The sequence below is a fragment of the Halichoeres trimaculatus genome, unplaced genomic scaffold, assembly GCF_033239565.1.
Source record: "Halichoeres trimaculatus isolate MK-OKI-2021-1 unplaced genomic scaffold, fHalTri1.1 fHalTri1_scaffold_23, whole genome shotgun sequence".
Classification (NCBI taxonomy): Eukaryota; Metazoa; Chordata; class Actinopteri; order Labriformes; family Labridae; genus Halichoeres; species Halichoeres trimaculatus.
Genome location: NW_027437201.1, coordinates 9,391,664 through 9,415,470, shown reverse-complemented (window position 1 = coordinate 9,415,470; position 23,807 = coordinate 9,391,664). Strand labels below are relative to the sequence as shown.

At 41.7% G+C, this 23,807-nt stretch overlaps 2 protein-coding genes across 2 annotated transcripts; one reads left to right on the top strand and one right to left on the bottom strand.

The window, feature by feature from the left end:
- The first annotated feature begins 726 nt into the window (after positions 1–726).
- LOC141785625 (cerebellar degeneration-related protein 2-like) lies at positions 727–9,595 on the top strand. Its single transcript, XM_074664056.1, has 6 exons — positions 727–1,009; positions 1,728–1,840; positions 3,197–3,345; positions 3,429–3,599; positions 7,399–7,612; positions 7,731–9,595. The coding sequence occupies exons 1-6, from the start codon at positions 928–930 to the stop codon at positions 8,343–8,345; spliced, it is 1,344 nt and encodes a 447-aa protein (XP_074520157.1). The 5' UTR covers positions 727–927; the 3' UTR covers positions 8,346–9,595.
- Positions 9,596–11,324: 1,729 nt separating this feature from the next.
- polr3e (polymerase (RNA) III (DNA directed) polypeptide E) lies at positions 11,325–23,565 on the bottom strand. Its single transcript, XM_074663849.1, has 21 exons — positions 23,442–23,565; positions 22,568–22,682; positions 21,116–21,166; positions 20,938–21,015; positions 20,727–20,842; positions 19,926–20,008; positions 19,612–19,719; positions 19,317–19,366; positions 19,083–19,202; positions 18,900–18,985; positions 18,769–18,813; positions 18,574–18,665; positions 18,351–18,471; positions 18,174–18,255; positions 18,033–18,092; positions 17,441–17,598; positions 17,278–17,339; positions 15,256–15,704; positions 13,832–13,909; positions 13,335–13,457; positions 11,325–12,523 (listed from the first exon to the last, which is right to left on the bottom strand). The coding sequence occupies exons 2-21, from the start codon at positions 22,604–22,606 to the stop codon at positions 12,467–12,469; spliced, it is 2,058 nt and encodes a 685-aa protein (XP_074519950.1). The 5' UTR covers positions 22,607–22,682; positions 23,442–23,565; the 3' UTR covers positions 11,325–12,466.
- Between the last annotated feature and the right edge of the window lie 242 nt (positions 23,566–23,807).

The window sequence follows — 23,807 nt, the reverse complement described above, 5'->3', positions numbered from 1 at the left end:
ACTGATGTGTTTTTTTCCCCTTAATTTATAATAATCATTTTAAATAATAATAATAATAATAATAATAATAATAATAATAATAATAATAATAATAATAATACTTATTATTATTATTATTGTTATTATTATTATTATTATTATTATTATTATTATTATTATTATTATTGTTATTAATATTATTATAAATATTGTTTGAATCATTTTTTATTTAATACTCTTTAACTTTAAAACTTGAGTCAGCTACCTATTATCAAACCAACATTTCAAGAGATTCCAGAAGTTCAAAAATAGAATCTCTTTTGTTTCATGTAAAAACAAATTCTAAACTAATAGCAGATTTATTTATTTTTTTAAACTGATTTATGCGTTTATTTGTTTTAAATTTAGTCAGTGTGCACAAGATAATTATTACCTATTAACCTGGGCACAAAGGTTTAGCTACATCCTTCCAAATCTGAAATAGGCTAATGAACAGACTTAATTCAGTACTAAGCAGGCCTTCATTATTTCACTGATTGTTGAGGATCTCTGGGTCTGCCCATACGTGAATATTCCAACCGAATAGTATTAATTTATATTCTTTTAGACTTATGTATGGAATAATTCCGCTCATTGGATTTTCTGCCTGATAGATAACTTCTTTAAAAACAGAAGTGCCGCGTCATGTCGAAAAGGCTGCTTTTATTTTGCAACACAACACCGGAAGTCCACCCGCAGCATAGGAGGGTTTCGTCAGCTCTGAGGTGTCCGTCTGTCCCTCTCCCTCCGACAGTCTGCCCGTCCTTCCACCCGGTGATGCACGCTCACCGCTGCCGGCTGCAGGCGTGCCCACAGCAGCCTCCAGGACGCGGACTGACGCGTTTATCCGCGTTTCACAAACTTTGTCTTCATCATGTTTAAAAATCTTCCATCTGTGTGAGGCTGAGGATGCTGACGGACATGATTGTGGACGAAGAATTTGAAATCAAGGAGGAGGAACCGTGGTACGACAAGCAGGACCTTGAACATGGTACAGTTTCCTCTCTCTTTGTCTCTTAAGCCTGAAAAATAAAGAACCGTATTGATCTGAGCAGTGGGCTGTAAATCTAGTAGAAACATTACAGCTGTAATATTGAGGTTATTTCCACTGTTGATACCAACACAAGCCTCGCGTTTCAAAGTCACCCTTTGTCCCTGCAGGTTAGTTCTACTGAGGTGTTTCATTTTTTTGTATAATCTTTGGTTTGTTTTTACACACATAAAAATGAGTGAAATAAATCTAAGCAGCTCAGACTAAAGCAGGGTCAGCAGGACACAGACATGCTGCAGCGTGGAAAAAAAACAGGAGAGCTCTGAGTTTAATGAGGAGTGACTTTGAAGACCTTTTTTAATGCTTATTGCATGATCTTATACTAAATATTTCTTGCATGTTGTTGAATATTTCCCTCTAGTTAGTCAGATTTTTGTATTTTTATTCCAGGGCTCTCAGTTTTACTGCACACTGAGGTTAACAGTGAGTATAGTTGAAGGACAGGTGACAGCATTTACCTGACTCAGTTAAATTTGAAGGTTCATTAAAGGTAACCCTCACCTTTTGCTATTATTGAGAGACCTTAATATTCAGTGTGTTCTCAAAAACTGGATCAAAACCTTGCAGATCTTACTGTTCACTTCAGTGTCCATCACAGAGACCAAACTGTGAGTCCTGAAGCATTCACCGTCCCCGTCTCTCCTCGTCTCTCCTGCAGACCTGCAGCTGGCAGCTGAGCTCGGGAAGACACTCCTGGAGCGAAACAGGGAGCTGGAGCAGGGCCTGCAGCAGATGTACTCCACAAACCAGGAGCAACTGCAAGAGATAGAGGTAAAAAGGTCTTTAACTTTAACTTAAATTTGCTGACTTGATTGGTACCTTTAATTTAAAATGTAACCAAAACATCTGGCATGGGATGGGGAGACAAATACCCCCCAAAACCTGATTGTTTAACCACTCACCTTTATAGCTTCTTTAATATTGAGTCACTTTAAGAAGCTTGGTACCAAACAGAGGACCCTGGTAGCTGTACAGGGAATTTTAAGGGTTGTTTTCCCTGATTTTTGCCTTCCAGGCAACACTCAATCCCCGTATCTCTGTGTGCTTCAGTAGTTTTTGTGCTTCAGTACTGTGACTTTTTGTTTCATTTGTTAAATGCATGTTGTGAATTTTATTAAATTCTGCGTTATTTTATTTCCTTTTATCAAACTATTTGATACTATGCAGATTCTTCCTCAAAAGTTACACTGAGTAAACCTGCAGACGCCACCCAGGGCTTCAAACTCACTCAGTTTACTTTGAGAACACAGAAAATTCTTCAAGTTTTTTGTGCTGTCATGCAATTTTCCCTGGAAGGATTCCTACAATAACTATTATAAAGATGTAAAAGTAGATAAAATATATGATTTATGTTTAGTCAAACTCTATAAACCCTCGGCTGTAACCTTTGAACAAACTTACTTTGAGGAATTCAATATTTAAGCTCAGGTTTTTCTGGTTTCCCACATCTCAGGCCTGGTTTTAATTTTCTTGAGTAAAGCCAGCACTAAATCCTGCCCCCCTCCCGGCACTGACACGCTGAATTAATCTCTTTAAGACCTCTGGCTGGGCTCTTGTAGCGTCACAGGTCTGAGTCCAGCTCCTGACCTGTGCTGCAGTTTATTACCTCCCTCACTGTTGCACTTTAGTGGTTAAACTGTGATGTATACATGACACAGATACCCCTCACTGACTCCTCCTGGGTGTGTGTGTGTGTGTGTGTGGGATGTACGCGTTGCACTCAGACGTTGAACGCTGCATGCTGTGAAGCTGAGGTTGAGTGTTTTTCTTTTCGGAGGTGTTGATCGCGTAGATTAGATGACCCAAGGTTCAAAGTGTCCTCCTGGCCGCTGTGGCTGATAAGATAACCTGTTCTCAAAGAAACTCTTACCTGAAGGAGATTATAAGAGGCGTTCAGGTGTTGCTGGGAAAACAAACATTCAGATGAAGCCTTACATTCCCTAATATTATATAATTCTGCCGACTGCTGTTTTAATCATTGAAAAGTTAATGATTTGTAAGCAGTAACTTCAGTTTGGCAGTTAGGCTCAGTTCTGGGACATGGAAGCTGAAGCGTGAGGGACCTGTACATAACAGAGATTTAAGCAGCTGTCTTATTTAGTCGTGTTTCTTCCTGTCTCTCCTCAGTACCTGACCAAGCAGGTGGACCTCCTCCGACAGGTCAACGACCAGCACGCCAAAGTGTACGAGCAGCTGGACGTGTCGGCCCGGGAGCTGGAGCAGAACAACCACAAACTGGTTCAGGACAACAGGATGGCCCAGCAGAAGATCCAAGGGTGAGAGAACAAACACCAGGCACAGCTAACAGCTTTTTAATGTTGTACCACTAACCTGAGGCGACACTGCTTTCTCTGCGCAGCCTGACAGAGACGGTGGAGCTGCTGCAGACGCAGGTGGAGGAGCTGCAGCATCAGGTGGAGCAGCTGAAACTGAGTCCGTCACAGCCTCAGAAACGTCAGCACAGATACAAGTGGTCACCTGGAGGCGCTCAGAGTGTGTCGTGCCTGACGGAGCTGCAAAACACGCTCAGGTGAGGAAACTCAGGAGCTAAAATACACCCGAGCCGTACTAGGAGTCAGAAGGTTTGAGGTTTTACAGCCCAACATGGATGAAGAGAGACTTATCGCTGGGGTGAAGCACAGGAACAGCTCAGTCTCGCGTCTCCAGCTTTCTGTCAGTCATGCGGCTTGCTTGACTGAACATGCAGCTGGTGTGAGTTGACAAATGCAGTCAAGATGCATCAGAGCAGAGCTGAACTGCAGAAATATCTGATATATTTGAGGCCATAAAGGATTATTTTACACATACATTGACAGAGAAAAGGACTATATGCCTGTGGCAGAAATGTTTCCAATCGATCACAATTTTCTGGCCAATCACCGATCACCAATCTTTGGACAAATACCCATTTTTATTTTTTATTTTGTCCCAATCTTATTTTATTGAAAATCATTCCAATACTGGTGAAACAATAAAATCCTTATGTTTTAACTTTAACAATCAATAAAGTGTCCTGAGTTTTAGGTCTCAGAGCAAACAGCGACAATGGCTGGCTGTCAGACCTTCCTGGAGGTATATAAGATCAGTTTCATATGTAAGGATGGACCGATCACCAATCCCTGATCACTGATCCCTGATCCCCCAAAATTAAGTCAGCATGTCTAGTTTCTAACACTTCTTTTTAGGGATGCACTGATCCAACTTTTCTGGTTCCAAAACCAATACTGATATCGACTGATACCTATACTAATCCGATACCAGTGTTAAATAATAACCTGCATGCTCTTCTGTGGGGTAAGACTGGTAATGTTTTAGGTAAAAGGCAAAAAAATGAGTGTATTGAATTACTGAAGTTAATATTTATTTAAACTATGAAATATTTAAATGTTTACAATCATAAAAGATCTTCAAAATTAGACATGCCCCAATCAATCGGCCGGCCGATCAATTGATGCCGATTTCCTTAATTTTGGGGGATCGCTGATGGGCCCGTCCTTTTTTATGAAACTGATCTTATATACCTCTGGGAAGGTCTGACAGCCAGCCATTGTTGATTTTTGCTCTGAGACCTAAAACTCAGGGCACTTTATTGGTTGTTTAAGTTAAAACATAAAGATTTTATTGTTTCACGAGTATTTTTCAATGATTTTCAATTAAGATAAGATTGGACCATTTAAGGTATATGCTGTCAGTTATAAAAAATAAAAAATTGTCATCAGCCCAAATCGGTATCGGCAGGTCAGACTTTTTAAAGATTGGTGAAAGGTGATCGGCCAGAAAATTGTGATCAGTTGACTGGTAATTCAGCTACAAACAAAGCAAGTGCATCAGAGGCAACATTTCAAATGAAGTAGCAAAGAGCGCTGGTTAAAAAAAAAAAGACAAAAAGGCATGGTGCTGTTTGCATGGATCAACACCGTGGATCTCTTCCCACCGATACCGATCAAGCCTTGTGAGGCACAGATACACTGATGGTTTTACCCTGACACTCTTCACAGTGAAGTCTGTCTAAACCACAGGCTCTTGTAGATGTGTTGTAGAAAGAGCTGCAGGAAATTGCAAAAGAAACAAGACTGACAAACATCTCACTGAGTTTATAGACAACTCACAAGTTTTCAGCCATAATGGCGAGACGTCAAAAAGATGTATTTGATATTGACTAGTACATCAAATTGTTGGGATAAAGAGTCAAATGAGACGATAAAAAGACGTGACTTTATCAATAATGATTCATTTCTTTGTTATGACAGAGCACCTCTTTGTTAAGCACGACACATCACAAACTGCTGCTTCAGACAGCAGAGTTTCAGGTCAGCAGAATCAACAGAAACAGGGACCAAGGTGTGTTCATAGGAAAAAAAATAAACGTGTAATGAGTTCTTGAAGTTCTGCCAGCGTTAATTTTTTAACCTTGTTTAAAATGGAGCCGGGCGAGCTTTTCCATGTTTCCGTTTGTTATGCCAAGCTGGGTTAATCAGCTGCTCGCTGTGGTTCAGTGTTAACGTGCAGACGTGAGGATGGTGTTGACTTTACAGTTAAGATTTATCAGAAATACTCATCATCACTATAGAAGCTCAACAGGATTTCGTTCTCATGACTGTGCCGTGAAATTCTCCGGCTCAATGTTTTCTCTGGAAGTTTGAGGAGAGTGTAAGAAATGTGAATTTAGTTGTAGTTCTGGGTCAAAGATTAATTCTTTAACCTGGTTAGAATCCAGGCTTTCATGGCCCCGGCTCCAGCAGCTCTTTGTAAGCTTCAAGGAAAGCAGCAAATCCTCCCCTGAGTCCTCCTGGCTTTGGCCCCCCCTCCCTATGAGGGCTAATCTTCCTCCCTGGCAGCTGTCCACGTCTACCTCGCAGCAGTCTAACGCTGACTCTTTCAAGCTGTGGTCACTTCCTGTCTGCTTGGACCGTGCTGTGCGTCACAGGTTAATGCAGCCCCTGAAAACATCTCAGCCAACACAGAGAGTGTTTGATAGATCAGGTTGGAAAGAGGGAGGTCAAAGTCTGAGCTGGAGGGTACAAACATGTCTTCATATCGTCCTGAAGCAGCTTCCTAATCTGATCTGTGGCTGATAAGTTGTTGATGAGTGTGCTCTCTCACCCTCCATGATGTTTCTCACCGTCTTACGTCACATTTCTGTTTTCAGTGGTGTTTAAGTTCCTCTTTCCTGGACAAGTCTTGCAAAGATCTAGCTCAAGGGTCTGCAACCTGCGGCTCTGGGGCCTCATGCGACTCTTTGACTTCTTTGCAGTGGCTCCCTGTAGCTTCAAAACCAAGAATTTTTATTTTTCCTTAAGAAGGTATTGATGATTAAAGACCTTGTCACTACAGAAAAACATACATAAATATGCATCACATCTTGCAATAAAGCCTGCCATCGCTCTACTTCACCTCCTATAACATCAACAGCCCACCAACTTTCATTGCATCTGTGGCTAACTTGGGTTTTAGACCCCTGGTATGATAACTAAACCAAATTTCAAAATGTTTGAAAGTTTAGCAAATTTTTGATATTTCAAATTTTTTTTAGAATTTAAGCAAATTTTTTTAAATTCCAAGAATTTCATGTAAATTTTGCAGATTTTTTAAAATTTGACAATTGTCTGAAATTTTTGATTTTTTTCAAATTTTGAATAATTTTTCCAAATAATAAAACCACAAAAATTTAAGAAGATCTTGGCAGATTTTTTAAATAACATTTTTTTTTTGATGAATTTTTTGCATTTTTTTTTAGTCACTAAAATGTAAAACATAATAGGCAAATTTTCTAAATAACAAAAATTCTTTAATTTTGGCAAAGTTTCAATATTTTAAGGTTTCAAAACTTTTTTTAAATTTATGAAAATTCATGAAATTTCGTTTATTTTTTCAAATATTTGAAATAATTTTCTCAAATATTTGAAACTTTTTTTTAAATTTTTTTAGAACTGCATTTTTTATTTTTGCATATTTTTGAATTTCCTTTTTTTAATTTTTGCAAGTTTCTTTAAATTGAAAAAAAAAATGCAAGTGTTTGGAAAAAAAATGTGATCACATGAACAATTTTATATATAAAAAAACACTTCTTGTTTAGATGATTTTAACTAGATTTTAAACATGCATAGAATTTTATCCACTTTAAAGTTTTTATGGTGAAGATAAAGTAGATTTTATAGCTCCAGAATGATTTTAATCCAGGTGAGCTGAGGTAAAATGGTTCCTATGAAAGTTAAAGTTGCAGACCCCTGATCTAAAGTTAAAAACCTCAAACAGCTTCCTCTCTCTCAGCCAATCAGAGTCCCAGGATGAAATCAAGCACATGGCTCTAACCGTCTCTCTCTGTGCAGCTACGACCCAGATGAAACCTCTGATGACCTTGAGCCCTCGGATGTGTCATGGCGTGAGGAAGAGCAGGTATCACTACGACAATCTCTGCGCACCCTGCAGACCCAGTATGCCACGGAGCGTGCTCGCAGGGAGGAGTCAGAGCGAGAGGCTGAGCTGCTGGCGAGTGAAAACGCAGCCCTGGAGCAGCAGGTGACAAAGATGGAGGGATGTCAGGTACGTCTGATGGATGAGTCTTGATGTGTTTCTTGTGCGCCTCACTTGTTCATGGTCCCAGGAGGATGAATCCCACAGTGTCTTTGATCTGAGTCCCTCTTTCTCATCTCTGCTGCAGGCCAGAGTTTCTGAGCTGGAACGGGAAGCTGACGAGCTTCGTCAGCTCTGGAAATCAGAATCCTCAAGGAAATCCTGCAGGCCTGACGTTCTCCACGGCCTACTCTCCAACTCCATGTTCCTCCACCCTGAGGAGGAGACTGACGGGGAGTCGTTGGCATCAAAAAGCCCACGACTCCTGAAGCGCTGGGACAGCGAGCAGCTCATCAAAGTGAAACAGATGCCTGACACCAGCGACAGAATCTACGACCACGAGTGCTCCTGCGTGCGCCGAGCTGGCGTGGTGAAGTACCGCGGGATCTCGCTGCTCAATGAGGTCGACGCCCAGTACAGTGCCTTGCAGGTGAAGTACGACGAGCTGCTGCGGCGGTGCCACGAGGGGCTGCAGGAGGAGGAGGACGAGGAGGAGGAGGACGGGCAGAGCCACAAGTCAGTCCAGACTGCAGCTCTCACGGCTGCTCTGGCTGACATGGAGGACTTCGAAGACGACTTCCACCAGCCGGAGTACAAGGAACTGTTTCGGGAAATTTTCTCTCGCATTCAGAAAACAAAAGAGGACCTGATTGAAAATAGAGGGAAACTCTCGGCTGATGAGGTGCTTCCTGTTTCGCATTAAATGCTTACCAAAAAAAACAAAACAAAGAAAGCCAGACAAATCAAACCTGCTGTCTTCCAGTTCATTGAATCTCTTTGGAAAGACTTCTATCTGCTCTGTTGTGTTCCTGATTTACCCAGAGAGTGATGGAGGGAGAGCGTGGAGAGGAGAGGAGTGATGTTGGGATGAGAAGTCAAACACCAGCAGCTCATGTCTCAGATGTGACCCGTTTTTTGCACAAAAACACCCGTGCCTCACGCTGCTGTTTACCACCTTCACTCTACCTCACTCTGCACAGCCCGAGGAAATCCTTTCTGGGTCTTTTTTTATACACACTCTGTCATGCTTTACTCTGTGAAGTCAGCTGCAGGGGAACATGAAGGGTTGCTGAAAAAGTCTCAAGATAAACCTTCATTAGCTGCATTTAAGGGGACTCATTTTGGGAAATTTCAGCTTTGATTGTTTGACAGACTTTAGGGAAACTTAAAGTTTGTAGAATCCAAAATCAGTGAGTTCGAACATTTACTTGAAACATGCAATCATCTCTTTGCAGCTGTCTACTCCTCTCTAACTCATTCTTGTCTTTACACAGTTTTTTTTTATCCATTACTTTGTAAATACTCCACATTAACACTTATCACCAGAAAACTTAAACAATAATAATAATAATCTTTAGAATAAAGTGATGTTGGTTCTGTATGGACCTCCTGTGATCCAGTACAAATTGTAAATGTAGAAAAAGTCACTTTTTCTTTTTCTTCCTGATGGTAGATTCGCCTCTGCCTATAAGAGCAACATATGCAAAAATGTCTGACATAATAACGGATGGACTTTTAGACGTAGGTGATTTAAGGTGCTTAAAATGATTTTGTTATTCTGTGTATCTCTCTGTGGCTGTACTTGATTCCTGTGTGATAGGCTACCTGTGACTGAATGAAGAGTATAAGCTCCGTACTCATCCATGTAACGTCTTATCTATATTAGCCTGACGAAGGATCATACCAACAGAAGCTTTCTCTCCTTTGCCTGAAATTTGTCGAGCTTCAAACTGTGCGAACAGTTTGACTTAAGAGAAATGTGAAGAAGCACTTTAGGGTTGCACATGCATTATTTAATGCTCTCTGACACTTTATATGTCACGTATCGTTATTGAAATATGTGATGATGATGATGTATATGAAGAATCTGCAGAATGTATGTGCTTAGTTTTTAAATGTGTCATGAGACAGCCTTTTGGGTTTTGGTGTTCTGAGCCATAAAATGTGAAGCAAGCAAAGAGATGAGGTGTGTTTATTTCTGTAACGCATCATAAGTAAGTAAATCATTCATTTTATTGCACTTTATTCAGCTCAAAGTCACAAAGTGCTTTAGAGATAGACTGATACGCTTTTTTCAGGGCTGATAACAATTATTAGTTACCAAGAAGGCTGATAACTAATATTTGGAGCTGATATTCATATGCAGTAGAAGTGATAATTTTGAATCATACAAACTCCAATGCTGAGCTTAGTTTAAATACCTTTAAAGGTAGAGTCTGCAGGATTTTTTTTTTTTTTTTTAAAGTCAACTTTTATAGGAATAATCCTGCTCACTCATATCCTTTAGACCTCTATACATGTGTGTCAGTGTCTGCTTCCAACCCTCTCCTCTGCCTGATTCACAAGTGACTTTGTGTGTTCATGGTAGAGAGTGGAAGTAGTTATTCAGAGCAGTCAAATAGTGGATGTAGCACAAAGTAGTGGATGCATCCAAAGTGAAACAAAACAGGTGAAGCTTGAAGAGCAACACGAGTTAGCTTTCTGCTAATCAGGTATGTGCCGAATACCTGTGATTAGCTTGTGCTAACACGCCAACTCTGTTACACAGCTCTTGAGTCTCTCTCATGTAGAATTATGTTGCTACAGGTGGTTGCTGGGCTAGTGAGTGTGTTCACATAGCTGCATTTAGAGGGAGTTGGTGTGCGCTGCAGCTGGCACTGAGCCGAGGAGGAGGAGGCCACTTTGAATGTTGTTTACTAACAAGTAACGAAAAATCCTGCAGACCCTACCTTTAAGCATATGTCACAGCTCCCAGGCTCAGCAGCATGTCCTATAAAGTTGAATGGAAACTTAAAACATCATTAGCTCCCTAAAGTTTTATGTGGTAAATAAGATTTTACAAAATTTCATTATAACTGAAATGTAACTTTATCACTGCGCTTTTGAAAACTTTTTCTCCTCTCCACAGTGTGTGTGAGCACTGTGTATGCACAGCTTTGCCTGCTGATTGGCTGTTACCTGCACCATGGCTCTGCATGTAACCAGTCAGATGGTACTGTGGGTGGGATAATGCTGCAGACAGAGATGCAGCTGCATAAGAGCCAAAATAACGCAGCTTTAAATTAATTTCTTATTGACCATCAGATAAAAAAAAGTCTGATATGCCATGGGCCAGTCAGTTTATCCTTAAAGTGCTTCACAAGAGATAAATTTATAGAGGGTAAAAAAGATAAAGCAAGTAAAATCATCAAGACATTAGAGGTACCACAAAAAACAGTCAGTTTACAACAGTCCAAACGTCTACCTGGGTCTTTCACAGGCCTTTAAAATTGTGCACAGAGGTAGATGTTGGCAAGACCAAGTGCAGCGAGTTCCAGAGGTTTGGGGCCACAAATTGAAACCATCGGTCACCTCTGGTTTTCAGCCAAGAGGCCCTAGTCAGAGGACCTCAGTGACCAGCTGAAGAGGGGATAAAGACGTATGTGCCTCACCATGGAGGGCTTTGTATGTCAGCATCAAGAGTTTGACTGGTACCAAAAAGCCACAGGGAGAATATGCAGGGAGGCCAGGATGGGAGTGATATGACAGGACTCAAGGTGAGCAACCTAGCAGCAGCATTTTTGCATAAGTTGTAAAATGATCTGTTAATGTGATTCCAGTGCACAGAATCATTGCACAGGATTCATCAAAAACACGTCAGGAAACTTTATATTACACTTTTTATTGAGTAAAGTAACAAACAAATGAAAAGGAGAGGAAATACTGTTTGATTTGCCACATCATGGATTTTAAATATCTTCACTGACCCTTTTAAAGGTTTAAGTTTATGGATTTCAATGAAAGTGGGTTTTTCGGTCCTGTTTTTCGTGCACATGAACATGTGTGAGTCTGTCCTGAATGCCTTGTGAGGCAGAGGCACTTCAAGATGGAGGCTCAAGATAGCAGCAAATGGCATTACAACAGCGTGTCCATGGCAACAGCTTCACCAAATCAGAAGATGGTCAAATTTCAGACAAATTACTGTGGCTTCAAGTTTCATTTTTATTGGCCATCATCAGATTCAGCCTCACGCACACAGAAAAGATCAACCTCATCCAGTTCGCTTCATGTTTGACATTTCAGTCCACAGTTTGCTGAATCGCTGATGGAGCAGTTTTCAGGTCCACATTTGCCAAAGACGGCAAGTGATTGAAGTTGCAGAGCAGAGGGAAAACCTTTCGAGGATTTTTTTTCGCCTTTTTTGTTTTCTTTTTTCTGAGTCAAACATTTTAGAGACTCTTTAAGTGCCTTCAGTTGTTCTAATGATGCAACATTCATCTGAACTTCAAGATCAGCCCTTTGGATTTCAATCAAGCATGGATATTCTTTAATTTATACACTGTAGGCATGTCAGTTTGGGATTACACATACATCAGGCTTCCTTAAGAGAAATTTTTAATCCACAAGGTCTGAAATAATATCTGCCATGTTTCCATCAATCAGGAGTCAAATTAAAGCACTTTGAGCAGCAGCTGCTTTCCACAGTAAACACCGTCTGGATGTGTTAAAAGTTCAATCCCAAATAATCAAACATCATGTCAGAAATCCAAAAACCTAGTGACAACCGTAAATATATTTATCTTCATATGTTCCATCACACACTCCAGCTGTGTGTGTATGAGTGTGTGTTGGGTTTCCATCCTCCATGCTGCATCAGAGCGCTCATACTGACGTTAACTGCTTCAGGACAAGCTTCGCTTTCTGACGCTCAGTTCTCCAATCACTGCCCGCAGAGTCAGGACAGATGTGATTGGCTCTCGTCTCTCTGTCTGCCCTCCCACCGGACACCAGGGAGAGGATTTGATTGGCCGAGGGTGACCGCAGGTGGGGGGCAGGCTCTCAGCGTCACGACTGTATCGTTCCTTTGAGGTACCACATACCCGCGTGGCAGATGCAGCACTCCTGGAGACGAGAGAGCGGATACATTCAGAAAAAGTTACAACATAACTGAAGAAAATTAAGTTTGGTCTAGGGATGGGGATTAACAGTAACTCCAGTACTTGATTACTCTAAATATCTAACAAACAAACATGTATCTTTTCCACTCGTAGATGGTTTTCTCCATGGTGGTGGCTTTTTACTCTGCTCGACAAACGCCATCTGCTCTCTGAAGCCTTCACCTTCCACAAAACTTAACGGGAGCATATCTCCAGTTACCATTTTGGTTATTAGAGGCTAAAACGACATGTGCTAAGAGAGCTAGCAACTGATGTGATGCATCAAACTAGTTGTTCTATGGCATGCCGGTTAAATGCCACATATCTTGAACTTCACATTAACTTCATCGTTTTTGTCTCAGTGCTTCCAGACGTCGCTTCTCTTGACTGACATTTCTCAGGTGCAGCAGACGGTTCTGCATTTTTGTGCTTTTGCTTTCTATGTCTTAAATGTTCTTAGAGAGTTGATGTAGCTGCCTTAAAACAGTTGTTCTTGCTGAAATCTGGCTCAGTGTGCTGAAGCTGAGGCCGAAGAAGTCATAGCTTTGTATCTTGTTAATTATATTCCTACCTGGAATATTTAGTTAGGTAAAGACAGAAAGCTGGGTCACTCATGTAATGCTGTGTGTGTTCAAGTTATGTCGTCAAAAGCAGCGCTTGCACAGGTGCACGAGTTAAAAAATCTGACACGAATAACGGGGCCACAGGCTCGTACTCGATTACTCGTACTCGATTACTCGTACCCATCCCTAGTTTGGTCTTGACTTTGTTCTTACGCCAAGCAGCCGGTCAATTTCCGCCTTTGAGACGTCCTCGAACTCCTGAGCCAGTCTGGTTTGTACCAAGTTCCTCCTGACACGGTAGTTCTTGGTGAAAAGGTCATAAAGAAGTCGCCGATGCTGCAGTAGGAGAAGACCAAGTTAACACAGCAAAGGACAGAAATCATCAAGCTCCAGAAGACAAGATTCCATCTCAAACAAAGTGAGCTGAGGTATTTTCAGCTAAAACATACTCAACGACACAAAGTGCCTCCTGCTAAAGGTAGGAAAAAGAGAAATGTGCTTTTGCTTTGCTGCTTTTTTACTCTGTGCTTGTTGGCAGGAAGAGCACTGTCCTACTTTTCTTATCTGTGATGCATCCAGCCAATCATCGCCCACACTCACACACACTGTTTGATGTCTCAGCATCATGTCAGATTCTGTGATCGCTGGCCGAACATTTGTGGTGAGAAGTCTACTTTCTGTACAACAAAAAAAAGCATCAGAGTGTGTACCCTGTCGAAATCCTCTCCGGTCTCCCACAAACCAAAGACCTTCTGTTCGTCCGGCGCTGCAGTGCTCTGAGCAGGAAACTGAAGCGAGAGACGGAGAGGAGATGTTAGGAGGAAATCAGTTTCTGCTACAAAAAAATGATTAAACCGAGACAGATCCAGAAAATCAGAAAGAAGATGGTGCATGATGGGGAGATGGTGAATGAAATGTTCCAACTTTAACATCAAAGAGCAACTTCCTCACTCTGAACACGAATTTTACCAGGAGAACTTGAATGCAGCATTAATATTCTCTGCAGTCAGAAACTGTGTTTGATTCAGCAGAAGCCTTTCTGCAATCTTTTTGATCATTTTCTGATGACAACGTGTGATAAGGTTCAAAGATATTTCTCTCTGTGCATTGATGTCTGCAGCCTGATGTTCTTGTACTCGTGATGCATTCCAGAGAGTAAGGAAATCTAAATGCTGATTGGTTTTGGTGACTCAGCATTAAGCAGATTCAAAGCTCAAACTGAGAGTTGTTCTCAGTTGTGAGCTGCACGAGGATCCCAGCCTCCAAATTCAGGTTTTATGTTTAAGCAGAGCCAGTAAATGGGCGTATGAAGACAAACAAATAAAAGCTGGTCTTTGTTCTTTTTAGTCCCAGCTGAATGCTCAACAGCCTGAGCTGCTCTGACCAGAAGGACCAGGACTGAGCCCTCCAGCCCAGGATTACCCTCTAGACACATCCCACCATCAGACACAGACCTGATCTCTGAGCTGTCACATGTCTTCACAACACATCTCCAAGTGATGCAGGAGGAGAAGCACCTGATCCTAGATCTGTCTGAGTTTACAAACACGGCGGATTAGTCCCTCTCTGATTGCTAATGAGCTTAACTCTGAGGCCAATAATCTGTTGTGTAACAAAGATGGCGTCTGGCCCTCTAACACTGAGGAAATAGATTGTGTAAGAATTGGAGCTGCTTCATGTTAGATGACGCCACGCCCTGACTGTAAGCCAACACAACACAGAGCGAAGCGCAAATAAACAACCATAACAAATCTGATCTGTCTGCATTAAGCAGTACGAACTGGAGTCCAAACATAGAGGAGGGAGAATACACACATACACACACACACACACACACACACACACACACACACACACACACACACACACACACACACACACACACACACACACACACACACACACACACACACACGTATCAGGTGGCTCCAGGAACCTGGGTGGAACCTGAGAACCAGGTCTGCATCACATCAGTGCACAGACTCTGGAGCAAAGTGACCGTTAAAGTGAAAACTAATAGCTTTGCATTCAGGCAGCCATGAGGAAATCCCCTTGCTTCACAAAACAGGGGGTCTGTATGACACCAGGTCCACACTGGATGTAGAACAAAGAGATCTCAGAGCTGCATACTCACAGGCACCATGATCTGTCTACACGGGCTGAGCAGTATGGCATCCTGCAGCATGTGGTCTGAGATGGACTGGAAGACGCTCTGACCAACCGGCATGGAGGCCAGGTGGAGGTTCAGCAGTCTCTTAAACTCGCTCAGCGTCAGTACAAAATGCTTCCTGAAAGTCTTTTTCACAAATTCCTGCAGCTCTTGCGACGACGCGTTGGCCCCGTTACCGTTAGTGTGATCGAACCCTGGAGAGGCGGAGCTGGGGTAACCGTTGATGGAGCCGTTTGGGATGGAGGAGGAGGAGGAAGTGTCCATGGGTTCGTCCTCTGTGATAGGCTCCTGTTTGATGTGGATGCTGCTTCCTACTCGTTTGGCGTCCAGGTCCTTTTGGAGGGACAAGCGGTGTTCTTGAGCACGCTCCTGAGCGGCCTTCAGGCGCTGCTCGCCGCTCAAATGGACCGGCTCTGGAGAAGACATGAGCAGAATCAGATCCTGTCTGCTCAAAATTTATTTCTGACATTCTGACAATTGACTTATGGTTAAGTCCCGCCTACAAACACAAGGAGCCAATCACAGTGTGTATAGAATTCCAATACACTTAGAAATTTTTTGTCCATATGTCAATTTAAATACATAGACGGTCTGTTTTCATTATGTCTTGTAAGGTTTTTCTGAGATTTTGAGTTTCAAAAAGGTTAAACGGTGTTCATGAGGCACATGTAACTCCAACACAAAGTATCCTGAGAGGCTGGGCAACAGGATGTACTTTTTTACCCTTTCATAAGTCGCATCAGTAGCCATGTATACATGGACCCAAATATTCCGCTAGCATTCGGTTTATTTGCCCAAACGGAAAGAATTTAACCTTTATATACACCTCATTCCCAAAGAAAAGTGTCGATCCGAAAGGAAATTTAATCGGTTTCACGATTAATATTTTCACGAATATTCCTTTCCCCAAACCGATTGAGGTATCATGTATCCGCTCAAACGGAAAGTTGTCAGGGTGTGTTCTTTCAGCGCATGCTCAGATATGACTTAAGACGCAACAAGAGACGTTCCTCAACTTTAAAAATGGCAGCGAGCCATCAGCACTGGACTGCTGCGGAAAGTTTGTTTTTGATCCAAACTTTGAAAGAAATTAACATAACATCAAGACTGGACAGATGACAAACTCGCAATACGGAGTATTGCAACACCGTGATAAACAAACTGTCGTCCTCCAGCTTTGATAAATATTGTGATGTTTACGTTTTTCTGCGCATGCCCCATTGACTATTCTGTTTGATTATAGCGGCGCATGTAGACCAGAGATTGGAATATTCCTTTCCATGTATACTATTGTTTCGGAAAAGTCATTCAGAAAGATTCCATTCGAAAAGACGAAAAACTCCTCATGTAACCGTGGCTAAGTTAGCTCCTAGCTGTGTTGTTCATCATGTCTCTTTGTTTGTTGGGAGTTCATTGGCCTATTTTGTTCTATTTTTTCTTTGGTAATAGTACATCATTGTTAGCTGTTGTCCAATGGGCTCCAGTTAAACTAGCGTCAGCTTCTAGAGGTTAGCTTCATTAGCTTTTCTATAGTAGCTGAGATAACAAAGGTTGGCAAACATTGCGCTGAATGATTCAGTGTAAATACAGTCCATCAAACTAACAGACACACTCTTGGTAAAGACGGTAAAAGGAAGTTATATTTTTCTCATGACCACAGCTGATCCTCTGTCTTGTTGTCTGAGATGGTGATGGCAACAAGGTTCATCATGTTTCATAACGTCTTGTACCTGAAGCTTTTTAATCGACCTTCTCAACAGTAAAATGATTCATATATACCTCCAATGTGGAGTTTAGAGCCTTACGGTGACTTCTAGATGATTTCTGATATGTCTCCAAAACTCATCAATAGCATCCTGTGAAATGTCTCCTATGTTGCCTGCCATAGCGCCGGTCACTGAATGTTCATTGTTTGTCCGAGTGAGTAGAGGGGGCGTGGCTTAGCCATGGGTCAACACTGAACCATTAGACACTGACACAACTCACCAGGCTGAGGGGAACTCTTTGGCATGAAGTCCTCTTTAGAGAAGTTAAACACTTTTTCCAGCCTGAGAAGAAAGAAAAGATTTTCAGACACACATTTATTAAAAGACAAACTTCCAGAGTTGCCAAAAACACCTCACAGATGTTACCATGTTGTGCGACCTACTTGCTCTGAATGCCGAGCCACAGCATGTGCTGCCTGTGGGCGACATCCGGGTGTTTTTTAATGAACTCTGCATCAGTCGGCAGAAGGAACTCCCAGCCCCGGTTCACCCGAGGAGCTGAAACGTGCTCCAAGAACTCTTTCACATCCTCTGGAGGAAGCTGACAAACAGGAGAGGATGGAGTTAGTTTGGTTTACCTGGAGGAGGAAGCACTGAAAAACACTCCAGCTCAGCGTCTAAATAACTGTTTTAGACTGAGGTGGCTCTGAATAATAACAGGAGCAAGTTTTTCTGTTCCTTTCTTATAAAATATGACCTTTAGCTGCAGATGTATAGGCTCTACCTTTGATGCAGATACTACCTGGTACCACCAGGGGCTAAAAGATGGATCCATGTTTGAAAGCTGTTTAACATCATTTCCATGGACAGCCACGCAGGTATCTTACTGATCCCATCTAGTCACTTGCAAGAATCTCTGCAGAAAGTCTGTGTTTAAGATCCGGTTTGGGAAACAAATCTGTTTGGCTGCAGCTTGGTTTTAGAGTCAAAGACGCTTCTGATGAATTGACACAGTTATGTTTTAGTGTTTCATACTTTGATGATTGCTGTGATCTCCTTCCTCATCACAGAGCGCTCCAGAGTGAATCTCCACATCTATAAGAGAAGATGTGATTCAGTCAACATCACCAGGCTCTGTGTCGTTAAAGACCTGAGGTGGGATAACAAACAGCTCACCACAAAGTCTCTGCCCCGACACAGAACTTCAGCAGGGACTCCACTGTGAGGGCTGCAGGTGTTTTTAGGATACAGAACATCACTGTGAAGAAAAAAAAAACCACAATTACTCAGTTATTTTAACTTTTTAAACACAGAAAGCTTTTTGTGAGCTGTGCAGAAGCTGTTGAAACTCACCTTTTCACAACCCAGTTCCCCTGAACGAGCAGAGCCACCTGCTGGATGCAGCGCAGAACTGCAGTGGAGTCAGTGCCAGAGGCGAGAAGGCCCATGAGGTTCGCAAATGGCATCACTTTAACTGGAGAGCAGAGGAGATGTGTAGAGAAAAAAAATGAGTAATTCAGACATGACTCTAAGATTGTCATTCAAAGAAATGTGTTGTCTAAATGTGTCCTCATACCGTTCTTCATCAGAGTCTTGACTTGGTCTCCCAGCGGCAGGGTGCGGAGCTGAGCCATGGAGAGCACGTTACTTGGACCAACGGGCTTCACACTGGGGAAAAAAAAGGAAAATAAGAGTAAAAATCTCAGAATTCACTCCTTTTATTATTGTATTTCTGACTCTCAGAGATTCAGTTGAGGTGAGAAAAACTTACACTTTTTCCTCTGCGAGCGGAGGCATCAGCATGGCCAGATACTCCCTGTGGAAACAGAAACAGGAGATTTAGAGAAACAGAATTACCACCAACTCTCTCCTGTCACCAAAAAGCTTTTTATTGATACTCACTTTGGAGTTTTGACCAGGTCAGTGTTCTGTGAAGCATCCACTGACTGACAGAACAGATACTGCCTCTCATGCTCCGAGCGACCATCCTGGATTAAAAAAAAAAAAAAAACAGGTAAAAACTGAAGCTGCAAAAAAAGTATTTAAATTTGCTGGTTTGAGTAATCAGGTAGTATTCTGTCTCACCTTGACTCCGTGGTAGCGCAGGTGAGCCCACGGCTCCTCCGCCTGCTTCTTCTGGAGGAACTCGTACGACTGAACCCTCCTCTGACGGGCCTGCTCCGACTCAGGACGAGCAAACCTCACCTGAGGAAGAAGAGGACACACGCAGAGACTTCTTTACGTAATTTCTTTGACTAATTAAACTGTGTAATTGTGAGCTTCTGGATTTTTAGTGTGTATGAGTGCTTCAGTCCTTACCGTGATGGCTTTGACTTCCTCCTCAGCTTCATCCTGAGAGGAATCTCCACCTGGATGCAGCAAGTAGTGTTATAGTTTGGTAACAGATGAGGAGTTTTTTTAGCTGAATCCTGTTCTTTGCTGCCATAAATATTTACAGGGAATTTGTCTGCTAACAACACCTGAAAATCTTTTTCCTAGATTTTAAAAAAGATACTGATCTATAAAGTAGATAAGTTGATTTTTTAATGTTTTATTCAAATAAAAACACATCTACACTGATCCTTGTGATTTATCTTACTGAAAGCAGACACACCTTCATTTGCCGCCTCTCTTTCTCTGGTTTTGTTGTCGGCCTTATCAAGATACGTGAAACTTGGTCTCATCTGAAGGATTCCTGTCAGAGGGGTGACGTGGAGTTCACCTACCAATACGAAGAACGAGACAGTCACTAACAGTAACAGTAGCAGACGCTGTCATTGGTTAAGAACTCAAGAAAAACTTGAGATCACAGCAAAACATGACACAACAAGATAAGAACTGTTAAAGGTTTACATGGACTCTGGGAGCAAACTGCATAAAGTAGCAAACAGACTGAGATGATAGATGAGGCCAAAAGTCTGATCAGACCTTTACGGAACACAGCAGCAGCATATCTGGATGTGTTGGTTGTGGCCTGTATGGAGGAGAAGGTCTGTTTGTCCATCATTTTCCTGCAGAAAAAAAGAAGACATAGTGTGAGAACATTTCATTTTATCTTGCTGTTAAAGGTGCAGTGCGTAGAAGTTGGCAGTTTTTCACCAAACAGAAACAGGTGAAATGAGATAAAATGTTTAAATGTTTTTGAAGTATGTTGAAATAAGTGAACAATAATGCCCATAGAAGAAAAACGCGACACAGTAAACAAAGAGCATGGATGGAAGACATGCAGCATTTCGTCCTCTATGTGATTGTCATGTAGCTTTTTGTTACAAGGTGCAATCAAGCTTTGTTTCAGCGAAGTCTGTGTGCCGCCAGGAGAAATGCAGCCGCCGACGGGGTAAGTGACGATTCTTTTGACCAATCAGCGGTCTGCAGTGTGTTGCTCCACCTTCCAAGAGCGGATCGGTTCAGTCTGGCACCCATACGGAAGGGTCCCAAAAAAGTAGGTCGGCTCGTCTCAATTTTTAGGGATCCGTCCCGGGATGAGTCAGTGGAAACGCCGCAAAAAGCGCGCCGTACCGAGACGAACCGGTCTGCTTGGTGGAAACGCGGTTTTAGTGATGGGATGTTTTAGTTACAGATTGGCTCATTTTGAAATCTGAATGCCCTATGTCTAATTTCTACACACTGCACCTTTGAACAAAGGTGGTGGACGTGTGGGACGACAGGTCCAGTTTAAGTCTTCAACAACATAAAAACAACACAGACGAGTCTTTGAAGTCAACGTACGCTGTGTAAGTGTTGGTTTCATCGTAAGCTGTGCCGTCCACATTCAGAGCTATCTGTTCTCCTTTACTGCGACAGTAGTTGGGGCTCATCGTGTTGATGGCCATCTCCAGCTCCACCTGAATCATCAATGAGGTAAAAAAAAAAAAAAAGGTTACAAACATGCTATAACATTGGGATTATTAGTGAAGAGAAGGAGGTTAAGTTATCCCACCCTTTGTTGCTTGGGTTTGATCCTTGCAGCTAAGTGGCTGACATCATCATAGGTCATAGTAGACGGTCTGACAGGATACTGTCAGGACACAAACAGGGAATAGTCATTCATATCAATAGACTGTTAACTAAGGCAATCACATTCATCAGATCTGAAAACACAGGAGGACAGAAATTACCTGGAAAAGGTACAGCTTATCTGCCAGGCTTTTAGCGAGGTAAACATCAATCTGAAACAAAGACAACAACAACAACAAAATCACCAATCAATCCATCAGTTTTTTTTTTTTTTTTACAGTTCCTGAGTTTAAACTTTACATTTTGGGACTTAAGCGTGTTACCATTTATGACACTGTTTGTGCTGTGGAAGATTTTATTCCATGTCTTATCTCTGCAAAAAGGAACCTTGCTCTCATTGAAATTACAATAAAATGTTATAAATAGATCTCATTTTAAGCTTAAGTGTTTTCTTATCTATATTTAGTCTTAGGAGGGTAAACAATAAGTAAACCTTTATATTAACAGAAACAGATTTTATGTTTAAAGTGAAACTATGGTATATTATCAAACTAAAACTGTGCTCTTTTGGATTTGTTTTTTGCTTTTTGTTTTTGGTGACATGCATTTGTGTCTGTATATGTCACAGTCTAGTAAGTGACTGTGCAGTCACAAGCATCAAGTGACTTGTGTGCTTAAACTTTTCCCTGGGGTACAACCTGGATTATTCCACTAAAAAAGTCTGTCCACCTGTTAATGTCTTCCATTCACTCACTGTTTTTTCCCAAACCCGTGAACCATTTACCATCCCCCAAATTGGAGTTACTTAGGTTAAAAAAAAATTGTTTCTTTGGTGGTTAACATCCTCACATCACTTGACAAACCATTGCACTCCGCAGCACTTTTGTTGCTAAACTGCGCATGCAGCTGCAACTGTTTACAAACAGTAAATTGGTCTACATGACTTTAAATTAAGGGAAATACAACCCGTGTATTGGTTGGCCCAACAGGAGTTAACGGACCAATTGCTGTGGGCTGTTCATGTCGTGGGTAGGTGGTTTTTCGTAAAATGAGTTACAATTAAACAACTTTGCTTCTAAAACTGTAGGTACCCTTGAATAAGACGATATCATCTCCAGAAATCCTCTCAAAATGAATTCCATGTTCAGAAAAGGAAAAAAAAAGATGTTTTACTCCCAAATCTACAAACAACTAATTATTCCTTGGTGTTATCTGGTACACAAGTTTCCTGATGCTGCTGGTATTAGGAAAGACTGATGCAACTGGTTTTAAATGCAACCAGTTTTAAATCTCTGTGAAATGGTAACAGTAAAGATGGCAGCAGTATGGATGGAGCATCTTTTTGTGCAACATGAGTGAGAGACAGGAACGCCCTGCATCTTATACTCCATGCTCAACCTTTTCCCAGTAGAGCATTGTGTTCATAACTCAGGGTACACAATGTATCTGAAAGCAGAGTCACCAATAAATCTGTGGAACTCCAATCCCCTTTAAACCACTGATATTTTGTGGCTGAGTGATTTCCATTTCTAAATGACAAATGAGTTACGAGCTCAGAGAAATACAGCACATATGTTGCATTAGCAGGTTACCTTCAACTCCTATGCACATACCTCTTCTATAATGGGGTCATCATCATCCCCGCTTGCCATCTTGATGCAGACAGAACAAGAGAGGGGATGGGAGATGAAACACAGGGGGAGCTGCAGCAGATCTCAGAGATCTAACCTAGAATCAAAGACACACTGAGTTACATAAAGGTATTTAAAACGGTTACACCCCAAATGGTTAACAAAGAGGTCAGGTGACAGGCAGTTGGTGCAAAGAACAACGTGATCCATCATGACAGTTGTATGTGAATTGATCAAAGCTATTCTCGTGTTGCCACGTCCCTAAAGAAGCTAAGATCACATCACCAATTGTAAACAAGGATTCACCAGCTAAACACAAAGAAAGTCAGACATACATGTTCATCAAGTGATGCTATCACCAACTACCAGGTATTACTGAGATGATGAAACACAGTGTAACCCACAGTAGTATGATCCTCAAATGCATACTGACTATGTTTACATAAACATTACATGTACAGTAGCAACCCAAAGTAACTATTTCACCAAAAAGTAGGTATTTTGATTTACCAAACATTTATATATGACCGGTAACGTTAAATTCATTAGCATGCTAGCACAGAACCCTCCAGTAAGTTGTCACAGGCCTGCACTATTATACAGGGTCCTTTTCGTTTCTTACTTAAAAAAATAGTTGTTAATGAAATGACAATTGTGAAATACACATTACTGTTTCCTGTGCATTGACGTAAAAACAGCCAACACAGCGAGCAGCCACACAGGTAACCGGTAGCAACATAGCCTAGCATTAGCAACACAGCAACACATGCCAGTCAAAATGACACTACGGTACAAACAGGCCTTATTTAACCCTTCATTTCAACAAAACATTTTATAAAAGGGGCTCAGCCCTCACCTGTACAGTCTTAGCTATCTCATCCGTGAGTGACACGGCCCATAGGTGAGGTGCGTAGAGGTGTAGCAGTGTAGCATGTTGACTCTGCTCCACACAGACACGTGGGGAGGAGCTCATGCCCATAATGCAAAGCGAGTCAACTTTACAGTTTGTAGCTTTTATTGTTGCTTTGTGCCGTTTCGGAGAACTCAAATTTTGTGTTTTGAGTACCATCAACTTTTATAATCTGTGTAAGCCTCCCGAGAAGTACATGGTGCAGAAGTAACGGCAGCGGTGAGATTCGATCCCACACCAAATAAGCGACCCAAACTTTGATTGAGAGTATCAGTGCTTATCATTTTGGCCACTGGGACAGATTTTTAACTA